We start from the raw sequence: 12,486 nt of genomic DNA, 5'->3' as shown, positions 1-12,486 counted from the left end.
TTTAATTCATATCTATATTAATAATTTCGTGCAGGGATACGGTAGTTAGTATATTTATATTTGTTTAGTTTTATTTATTTTACCCGAGCGAAGTCGGGCTTTTCATCTAGTTTGTATTATATTTACTCGTTTATTGTATAATAAACATATATCCGTATTTCAATTTTAAAATTTGCCAAATATACGTATTATGATATACAATAAAAAAAATTTAATACAATACATTTAAAGAAAAGAAAAGATTTTCATTCCGTCTTTTTAATACCTATAATATTTCTTTGTTACTTTAATACTTGATAAGATAAGATTTAATTGAATTTGAATTGAATTAAGAATGCATTTACATATTTACTTTAACAATCATCATTAACATATTATTAACCACCTATATTTATAGTAAGTTATATTTAAAATTCAAATTACAAATGTTTTCAATTGAATTTGGTGCGTTTCCATTGACATAATTTAACTACCCGTATACGCGGAATTTAGGGTAGTATAGGGGATCGTTAATTACCAACTGTACACATTTGTTACGATAAGAAGTGATGGTATATTAATGAACAAATAGTTTCGTAACAAACAAATAATAAATAAAACTTGTAACAATCGAGCAATAAACAGGATTAATGGTTAATATTAGGTTAAGGTTAATATTATAACAGATATTATTGTAATCAGTGTAGAGTATACTTGAGTTATGTATATCGCGTTGAATAAAAAATAATCATAAAATCGGCTCTCGTTTGACAAGGACATCGTATAAAGCGCTCATTGACTTATACTCGTATTTATACTACTAGGAGCTGATCAAAATTGAAATTGTGTCAGTGACGGAAAGGGAAAGAAGGCGGGAGGGGAAGTTAGTGCCGAGATGATCGCACAGATGTTGCACAATAGTTTTTTTTTTATCTTTTTCTGTTTGTGTCTGAGAGTATTATAGTGAAATTATTTCATAGAATAATTCATAGATTGTAATGGTATTAAGTAGATTATACAATAATTATAATCAACGTAACAGTTTTAGGTTAGAACCTAAAAGAAAACAGAAATCATTTTAATACTTAATTGAGAAAATGTATTCATACAGAAGACTCTATTGTTCTCTGAGAGTTTGTTTTTTACAATATCGAAGAATGAATTTTGGCATTTTTGTATTGTTTTTTAATTTTTAATACAGATAAATTGCTGCTTTCAACAACTGTCAGCTTCTCTCAGTCACTCGAATTCTATTTAGTGAGTTGTGGTCAATTGACCGTAACTTAGTGCGTGTAGTTGTATACATAATATGATATATAGGTACGAGTTAATTATATCGCTCTATAAATATTAACCGATACGGCTAAAAATGTTAATTTTCAGTTCCGCCATATTGTTAAATATAAATATATATTGAAACCACGTCAGTAAGTTACTATTATTATTAATAACAAGCACTTTAATTAACATTTAGAAAAATGTATAGTGCGTTATAAAGACTAACGACTCAACTAAAGGCGGATACATCCGTCTCTACTTGTATCGCTTGTTTTTTAGCAAAGTTTAACCGCAAACAACTGTCGCCATAGATTTAGTAGAATAGACTAGACACGGCATGTTCATTTTTTATAAAAACCGAGCGTGCCATCTTTTTTTATGCCTACGATGACGTCATCGCAGCTACAATTGAACATGATAAATGATTTTAAAATTAAATACAGCTATTTGAACGAGAAATTTACTGACGTAAGGTTATACATCCGTTCAATTGCTTTTCTTACCCTACGTTTTTACATAATTACACTAATACAGTCTTCAATAGCCCGTCGAACTTGTGCAAAGCACCAACTTTGTTTTTTAGGAGGATTTGTGGTATCTAGCCTACTTTGAATCTGTTCCTATCGCCGTCACGTATATCTATGCGGAGGATGCGACGGATGGACGTTCAATATAATATTATATTACGTTTATACAGCGTTTTCATTATGCTCTATATTTTCCCAGAATAAAGATCGTTGTATACTATCATTTTCACGTTACAAATTTCGATCATAAGTCCACTAGACAACTGCGCAAAACAATTGTTAGCGAGTAGCCCTAGCCTCCAATACTGTGTTGGTGCTACGTCATAGGATGTCATAATTAATTATATCACATTATTATATATTTAGGAGATTCCTTTAACTATACAACTGGCTGGAATGAATAAAATAAAAAAAAAACAAAAGCGCGCGAAACCGTATCAAGCCGTCATTACTTTGGCTTTTTAGGCGCGGACAGTAAGGTCAATATTGGCGCGACTTGTAATTTGTTAAAAGTGTTTTTTGTGTTTTATTTGGATTTGTAAGCTCAAGTGAGTAAGTAATTTACTTCAATATGTATGATTTGGTGATTTATTTATGTTAAGATACATTCGAAGTTGGAACTGTTTGGTTTGTTAGTAAATTGTTTAAACTAACTTACATTCTTGTCTTTTTTTAATCTATTTCACTTTTGTATGCTAAATATATATAATGATTATAATCGAAACTATTTATTTAACATTATTATATACTTATAAAATGATTATTATAATTAGTAGTTTAATATTTTTTTTAAATTTATTTAATATTATTTTATATGGCACAATATTTAAGACTGGCACAATTACATATACATACTTTTTTTTTCTAAAAATGATTGATCTGTCACGAGAAATAATGAGATGATTGGAAGTTATTGAAAAATATATTTGTTGGAGAATTATTATAAAAAGTGATTTTATTTTGTCATCTCGCACAAGCTGTATACGAACATTTTTGTTTCAAGTTTGGTTACGTTCACTATTAATTTAAAAAAAGAATTTCAATTAAAATTAAAAGCGCTTACATTTACATACATTAACAGCCTGTAAATTTCCCACTGTTGGGCTAAGGCCTCCTCTCCCTTTGAGGTGAAGGTTTGGAGCATATTCCACCACGCTGCTCCAATGCGGGTTGGTGGATAAACATGTGGCAGAATTTCGTTGAAACTAGACACATGCAGGTTTCCTCACGATGTTTTCCTTCACCGTCGAGCACGAGATGAATTATGAACACATAGTAAGCACATGAAAATTCAGTGCTTGCCTGGGTTTGAACACTTTGAACCCGCAATGATCGGTTAAGATACACGTGTTCTAACCACTGAGCCATCTCGGCTATGCTTACGCTTACATTTAATAATTACATATGACCTTACGGTTTTCACTATCAATTTATTACTGACTCTGTAGGATATTATTATTAATAATCTATATAATATCTCCCGGTCTTGCCTCTTTAAGATTGGCTCGTTTCAAACGATTATACGACTCGTAACAACTCGTTACGACTCGTAACGCACGGATGCGTTCAATAATTGAATAGACATAGCTCTATTCAATTATTTTTCAACCCGAATGTAGATATCAGGTCAAAGCTTTACGCGCTTTCCGAGACACGGATGTGTAACAAAGCTTAAACGTTGGGACTTTAACTTCTTCGGAGGGAGGCCAATAAGTCATCTGATGGTAGTCACCACTATCAGCTATATATCTCCAACGCGCCACCATCCTTTTGGAATATGTTAGTATGTCCTTGATCAAAATCAAAATTTAAACATACTTTATTCAAGTAAACTTCTACAAGTACTTGTAAAATTTAAAGCGATCACCGGTTTGGAACGAATATTCTACCCCGAAGTACCGGCAAGAGACACAGAAGTTATTTCCCAACATTTAAAATAAATAGTGATTGGTATTATTTGAAACTTTATAAGCTAGCGACTACGCCAAGTTTGGTGCCATTACTAGGAGACAAAATTTGTTTCATTTGGTATTTATAGCATTCGCCAAGTAGTAAGGACTTGTTACCATTTTAATGACCGACATACACGTATTAACTGCGCCTATATTTATTTATAGACACACACCTGTCAAAATAAGACAATCTAATTTCCCTTTGTCTTATTTTTAGATACAGTATAATCTTCTTGAAATTTTAAAGTTAATAATTTATTTTAAAAGATTTCTTACCTGACCATAAGTGTTCATAACTGCCCATAGACATTGGTGCCGTAAGAAATTCTAACGAAACTTGTGCTAGAAGTAGGAATGACAATAGCCCAAGGGGTGAGGATCGAACTTGTGACTTTTTACATCACTAGGCGGCCTGTAAACTATTAGGCTATTGACGCTTATCAACTGTATTAAATAATAGATAAGTTATTTATTTAAGCAAATATCGTTACTAATAGTCGTTCATCGCTAGAATTCCGTGTGGAGTTTATTAACACGCGTCTCTTGAATAACAAACATATGTACAAATACACGTATTAAACTAACATTCCAAAATTTTATTTAAGTAAATTATAATATTCTTATTGCGAAAATTAAATAAATCGAAAAAAATTAAATAACAAAGGACTACAATAGAACATAAAAAAAATATTAAATTACATAACTTTATAACCTGCATGTTGAGTTAACCTGTAAACGTCATGATATGGACTTCGAAAATAGTCACGTATAAATGATTGTGTACATGAGTTCCTAAAAAAATACAATACATCCAACATACGTAAATCTATTAATAACTTCATTAATTGACAATATTATCAAGAAATTCTAAAACTAATATTATAATTACCATTTCAATATCAAGCAATTACAAAAAAGTTAAGTGGTTACTCGACCTCGGCTGATGTTTTACATCAAAATCCATGGTTACTGAAATTAAATATAATAAAAGAAAACCGAGAATTAAGTATATAAAAATAGTTTATATGATCAAATAAATATATTTTTTTTATAGCAACTAAATGATTTAGTATACGCACCGCTTACACAGAAGAAAGGATTCAGCGACGGCAGAGGCATGCTTTTAAGAGCGTTATGCCGTACGTCATCACGGCTTACCAGCCTTAACCCTCAAGCGCGCCAATAAATGTTTTATATCAACATAAGCTACGCCAAAATTGATTACTATATTCTCTTTCAGCGAATTTTGTTATAACTGCATTTATTAATCTGTATTTTAGACGTGACTCTTTATTTTAGTCGGGTATTTTTAAGATTGCGACATTCGAAATTTCGAATTAGTTCTATTTTTAATTTAAACTAATATCGCAAATAAGGTTTTTTTTAACGTAAATAATAATTATATTTTAATAGATGTGTAAAAATTGACTCCGGGATAGTTGTAATGATAAAAAACCCAACTATCTCATAGATCTTTTCATATTATCTAATTACTTGTGAGTTCTACCTGAGCTGAGTCATTCATAGCAAAACGTTTCGCACCATGGCATAATGACCCAAACCTGTCATTCTGTTGAGTTAAGTTGCGCGTGCGCACGTATGCTTGTGAACCGACGATAATCGTTCGATATTTTAAATAAACAATACGTGATATATTTTTTGTGTGTGAATTTAATTTGGAATTTTTATTTTTGGTTTTGTCGCGATTTATGAAAGTGATTAAGTTAAGTGTATTATTTTATTAATAAGTGATATAAAAATGGTGCGTACATACAAAGTAGTCAGTTGTTTCAAAATGCCCAAAAGATCGAAAGTGGTGCCCGCTCCGAGTGGGGAGGGTGTGTTTACCATCGACATGTCATCGACCTCCACATTGGACATCGCTGTAAGTATATTATAATCGAAATATATTTTAAACTTTCACAAAACATATTTTCAATCTTATATCTATAGGAACAGAGATGAAATTCCAATGAAAGCTAGAAAGTTTCAACCAAATATAAGGAGTCCTTTTTTAATGATTTATTTCATTTAAGCTACTTAACAGTACATTAACATAAATTCAAAGAACATGTCAATTAATCCTGTTTAATTAGTACTGTCGAAAATCACATGCTCTATAATTCTATGTATATACGATTTAAATTCAGATTTTTTATCCGAACAATTGGAGAAAGTTTATGAAACTTCCATTGTTTTTTTGTTACATATGTGTGTGTAAATAATACAAGTTTTGAGGCTGTCATGAAATGTCAATGTCATTCAAACATTCTAATATTTAGACCAGTTTTTTTTTTCTGTAACTGGTATATTAACATTCAGCCAATTAGAAAACAAGATATCGATTATTAATGATCATTATAATAAATCGACCATTACGAATTGAACAAATTTAAACAAATTTAAGCTGTACGTTGCGGAATATCGAAAAAATATTCACATATCTATAGAAATATGTTCATTTGTAATATATGTAGGTATATATAGTTAATGAACGTGTTTGAATATCTTAATACATATATTTTTTTATGTGTCTTTGGGGCCTCTACTCTTGTCAGGTCAATGGAAAGCTAATGAAGCTTATATTGTCCTGATAAGAGAATTGACTTTAGCATCGGTAGCATTACAAACTAACCACAAACAACGAGGTAGTCAAAAGAACACGCGGTACCAATAAAAGTTATAATGTATTTCTACCCGAATGTAAATACGTGTCCATCTTAACTAATATGAAAAAAATCTAAAGTGAGTTTGGTTTTTTGTTACGCTTTCACCTCTCATCTACTGAACTTATCTTCATAAAAATTTGTATGCACGTTGTTAGGGATACAGAAAAAGACATAGACCCAGACCGCCCCTCCAGATAGTACTGAATAAGTATTTTGACCCATGACTTTGAATATCATAGCGATACACCCTTGTCGTGTAAAATTAATATACATATATCCTATAAATATTAATCAAACAAAGTTATATGTAAAGATTTCAGCTCGATCGGCTAAAGATATCTGCTTCTAAATTAAGTTGCAAAAATTTTACCCGTACATACTTACATTGCAAGTTAAATAAAAGCTTGTAAATAAAACAAAATAACACGTATTTATTATAAAATTTCAACACATAAATTGACAAAAGATAAACTCCAAAAACGACACAAAGACAGAGGTTTTAAACGGTTATTATATTATAGGTTTAGTGTTTGAACCAATACGTTTTAATGACCATGATTAATAAGGAATTACGTGATATTCATAAAATATGTATCACTAACAAAACGCGTTAGATGTTGTCCTGTGTTTAGCATCCATTATTATTAGAATTAGTTGAAAGGTATGGAAGTTAATGTGAGCTGTATATTTATATATATTGCATGTAGCTGCTTATAGAATAAAAAAAAGAAAATACTCAGCCCGTACTCGTCCCTCTGTTGAACTAGGACCTCATCTCTGTCTAGGAGGTTCCTTGAATCTTATTCCACCACGTTTTTCCAATGCGGAGACAAAATATCATCCAGCACATGCAGGTATCCTCACAATGTTTTCTCTTAACTCCGAGTACGAGATGACTTACTCAGAGTTGATTCCTGGTTTTAACGTGCAAACTTCGGTTGAAATATATCTAACTACATATTGGGTAATCTTGATTCCTATCAAAGTGTATTGCAATCGATGGTGAGTTAGTAGAAAGGAAGATGAGAGAAAGAAGTCAAACGTTGTCGAAATATATTAATCTCGAACAGATATACAGACATTTTTTTTTTATATGATATGTTTACATCTTTTAGCACCACGACGAGTTTTTGTCAATTTAATATATGCAAAAATTTTTCGATTAAGTCAAGAATTAATTAGCTTAGTCGAAATTCTGGTTTATTGCAAACATAAGCACTTAAAAATATATATAAATAACGTCGACTTCATCTGCTTATTGTTATATATTGAGTTTATTGAATTATCGTCTTCATTCTTATAGCAATAAGAACTATAATCTAATGAATATCACGAGAATTCAGGCTTTAAACTCGTTAATAACGAGGTTAAAAAAAAAACAATTTCTTCTCTTTCTTTTTATTTTGTTGTATTTTAAGCTTTTTACTTTTGAGATAGAGTCGAAATTACTTCAACAGATCTCATTAAGGTTTTTGTGTTTTTGTTAATTTAACAAATACGTCCAAGGCTAAGTACATGCATACATGTACATGTATACACTCAGTCCTGTTGTCTGCCACATGGCTGACACAGACCAATGAGAACGGTCGAAATGATATAAAACAATTCAATAAGGGACAAACCTGATTGTTGTGTAAAAAAAAACTCTAGACTTAACAAACCTTAAATATATATATATATATACTCTATTCCAACCGTAACAGTAAAAAAGCCAAATAAACACGATTTGGCAACAAATTGACGCGATATCATTGGTTGAGAGCTTGACTAATCTATGATATTTACTATGGATTGGGAAAAAATGGCATTTTTAACGTCGACAAAACTGTTATCGGAATTTTGAAAGTAAAATTAAAGTAGAAATAAGTGGTAAGTGTAACAGTGTTGTTGTATAAATAAAGGTATATTAAAAATGCTCTTAGTAATGCCCAATATAGCTGAGTTATTAAGAAAATTGTAAATTGTAAGAAATACGTAAATCTATGGTTTGTTCTTTTATTCCTACTTCCATTCGAATAGGCTATATGATCATGAGTATGTATCACTAAGACCGTAACAATGAGCTCGAAATCGATATCCTGGCCAATTTGATTCCTGACGATGCTGCCTCATCAGGTCATGGTAATCATAATAATCATTTTTATTAAGAGCAACAATAACATAACATAGTAGAGCAAATTTGTTAGTTATAAATAGATATATTCTATATAATTTATATCACAATATACAAACTTCAAACAGCTGATCAAAACATATTTAATCATGACTTGAATACTTTCGATTGACTTAACTTAAAAAAAAATGTTTAGCTGTGGAAGAGCTATGATTCCACAGGCAGACAGATGTACATGCTAAACTAATAACACCCCTTTTTTTTGCTGCGAGAATTAATAAAATATGAATTTATATGCTAATACCTCAGCATGCTTTCCGTTAACCGCTTTAAGTTTTTTTTTATTGAATTGACAAGCAGATAGGCAATTTGGCAACGTGATGGTAAGTGGCCACTTTTTAATTGGGTAAAATCAAAACCAAAATGTTTTTTATTCAAGTATTTTATGAGCCATGTGAATACAGTATTGAAATCATAAAATTGTTCTTGCTTGTGTTTGAACTCGCAATCTTCAGTTAAGATGAAAGCGTTCTAATCACTGGATCATCTCGGCTCCATATAGTAAGAGTATCATTTAGATGAAAGATATAATTGATATGATATTGTGGCGATATTTAAACTAATCACACTCGTGAAATATTATTTTTTTTAAATATTTATTATGTAACAATATGTAAGTCGTATATAAATATAAATAATAAATTTATCATGACAGAATAAAATTTGTTTATTTCCTTATACTGTTTTAACATATTACATATATACCTAATATTGTATAATATATTTATATATTTTTCTTATGTGGTTTCATTGGTACCTACTGGATATTTTATAGGGTTTTCTTAGCACAATTATCAACGGAAGTTTCAGAATTGCACCGCAAAGAACCAAACATGTATTAGTGAAAATCATTATTAAATATTATTACAGTCACGAATTTATATAAAAATAATGAAATCCAATCGAAATACTTTTTATCGTACTACAGTAAACATATAGTTTAGTCACGTTTAAGAAATATCCACAAGAGGCGGCCTTATCGCTAAAACAGCGAACTCTTCCAGGCAACCCTAAGGTAGAGGAAAGAAACAGATATAGAAAGAGGAAATAGACGAGGTAATAATTAACTTAATTAATAATAAGTACATATGTAATGTAATTATAAAAGATCAACACGTATAATAAAAAAAAGTAACTCAAATAGGCGAAGGCCCAAAAATATATCCACAGGAAGCATATTACAAAGATTCGTAATGTAGAGTTCACTTCACTTCGATTATGATAATGCTATCAGTAGTACAGGTATACAACATAGACGGTCCCTATAATCTTACCACCTGATGGCAGGTGGTCACTGTCGTCCATGGATATTAGCGTTGTAACAAATATTAATCATTTGTTACATCGTCAATACGTCACTAACGTTAAAAACTAATATGTTATGTCCCTTGCGCCTGTTACACTGACTCACTCACCCTCCAAACCGGAACACAACAATACTAAGTACTGTTTGGGTGTATATGTAATTATGTATATAGAATATCTAAGTGGGTGGCACCAATCCAGACAGGCTTGCACAAAGTGATACCAAGTAATAAATAGGTAAGCATAGTATTATATAATAATTAGTTAAAATAAATTCTTACCTATATACGTATTAGACAGAAGATAAAAATATTCAGTTTTAATACCTTAGTAAAAGGAGGTTTAATACCTTTTAATTGTGACAATACTCGGCCTTAGCTAATTAATATATTATTATTTGTAACGAGTTGACCCACCCAAGCATTGCTGTGGTTACGTTATACGTTCAATTATATTGTACTGGTTTTCGCTCGTCTCAGATTAAGTAAGAAATAAATAAATAATTAGACGATTACAAACAAGGCTTACACTATGTATTATATGTTTTAATGAATTCTGTAATAATAATAATTTAATTTAAGTTATTTTTGAATTGTGTTGATAACATTGATATTAAATAAGAGGGTACTTTGACTTTTCTGTTCAATATTGTGAGTCACGTGATTCGTAGTGAGGCTTATATAAGTGATGGAAGCTCGGTTAAGAACACTTGACTTTTACTTTTCACTTTGATCCTGGACCAGCAAGCTGCTGCTAACATTTAAGGTACGATATAATTTTGTGATATAGTATAATTGTTATTGCTTGTTAAATTATTGATCAATATATGAATTGTGTTTTTGCAATTATCAATATACAAAGTTAGTATTATATATACAAAGTTAGTATAATTGTATTTAACTAAAATGACTGTATTTTTGGATATTGAAAAAGAGTAACTACTGAGTTTCTTGCCGGTTCTTCTCGGTAGAATCTACATTCCGAACCGGTGGTAGCTTTACTTTAAATAGTTTGTTAAATGAAGATTCAAAGGTGCTTGTAAAAGCCTACTTAAATAAAGTATATTTTGATAATGGCTAAATAAATATTTGTGTTTCATATATAATCTTCTATTGTCTTATAACCTTAAAATATATTAAAATAATAAAGAAATAGAAATTATCTTAAAATATCCTGACATAATGTATTGAGTCTCTACAAAAAAATTAACACGCGCGTGTCAGGGGAATTTGTAGATTTTAGGTATAAAGAATGATAAAGTTAAGTTCGCTTCATATCAAATTTCATCAAATTCGGTTCATTAACCACTGAAGTAGTAGTCATGAAAGCGTAACAGACGGACAGAGTTACTTTTGCATTTATGCTATCAGTATATATCTGAGTAGAAATGAAATAAAATAAAATAAATGTTCTATCCTTTGTCTGAAACACGCTTAATACAATGGTACAAATTTCAAGATAAACAACATAAATACATCATTAACTCAATATAACAAATAATGAAAACAGTAATATATTACTAGTATTTCATTAAGTAATATATATATACTTACTAGTTGATACTAGTTATATTGTGATATATATATATATACCCATATAGCTGTGATGGAGGAACATTGCATAAGAGAGCGCCATATCTTTAGCAGTAACGGCATACGAGTCCGGTGTTATTCCCAAGACACGCCAACAGATTTAATTGATTGATTAATTAAACGCACAATTACTCTGCGGAACCATCATTTACTGGTTTTTCCGTATCTGGGAACCTTTAAAAAAAGAGTACTCACAATCCTTAGAGACACGCACTTGCTTCCTACATTGCGTGGCTGTGGTAGTCACTTTTTATCAGGAGACTCCAGACCGTTTCATTTCTATCCTCTGTAGTAAAATATTTATGCTAAATCTCATTATAATTGTCCGGTAGTGTGTGTGAAGACGTTGCATACATTAACATTCATATTACTGTGTGATGGGCAGTCACGATTCATCGTGATTTGATTTCATCCTCCAAGGTGATTAAACCAGTTCGTTTTCTAATACGCAAGAATCGATGTCGGTATTTAAAAAAAACTCTTAAGGTTGTTCAAGCGCAATTAGAACTTATGAAAACGATTAATAAAATTGTTTATACTCATCTAAAGAGGTTGTTTGTTTGTTTGAACGCGCTAAATTCAACAAAAATCTGTCTGATTTGGAAAAAATACATTGAGGTCAGTGGGGTATAAAGATATGGTACGTTTCCGATTTTTTAGTATTAGCATATTAGCAGCCTGTAAATTTCACACTGCTGGGCTAAAGGCTTCCTCTCCATTTGAGGAGAAGGTTTGGAGCATATTCCACCACGCTGCTCCAATGCGGGTCGGTGGAATACACATGTGGCAGAATTTCGTTGAAATTAGACACATGCAGGTTTTCTCACTATGTTTTCCTTCACCGCCGAGCACGAGATGAATTATAAACACAAATTAAGCACATGAAAATTCAGTGGTGCCTGCCTGGGTTTGAACCCGAAATCATCGGTTAAGATGCAAAGGTTCTAACCACTGGGCCATCTCGGCTTTCCGATGTTATTTCAACCCAACTTTGACTATTCCTCAATAGTA

At 31.0% G+C, this 12,486-nt stretch overlaps 1 protein-coding gene across 1 annotated transcript in view; it reads left to right on the top strand.

Moving 5' to 3' along the window:
* Nucleotides 1-5,430: 5,430 nt before the first annotated feature.
* The window catches only part of LOC113398515 (phospholipid phosphatase 2-like), a 91,015-nt gene continuing 83,959 nt past the window's right edge, over nucleotides 5,431-12,486 (top strand). The window contains exon 1 of the mRNA XM_026637283.2: nucleotides 5,431-5,621. Within this exon, the coding sequence (XP_026493068.1) occupies nucleotides 5,496-5,621 (126 nt within the window). The 5' untranslated portion in view covers nucleotides 5,431-5,495. The remainder of the gene's footprint in view (nucleotides 5,622-12,486) is intronic.

Source organism: Vanessa tameamea, chromosome 18 (assembly GCF_037043105.1).
Source record: "Vanessa tameamea isolate UH-Manoa-2023 chromosome 18, ilVanTame1 primary haplotype, whole genome shotgun sequence".
Taxonomy (NCBI): domain Eukaryota; kingdom Metazoa; phylum Arthropoda; class Insecta; order Lepidoptera; family Nymphalidae; genus Vanessa; species Vanessa tameamea.
This window is presented reverse-complemented; position numbering and strand designations above follow the sequence as displayed.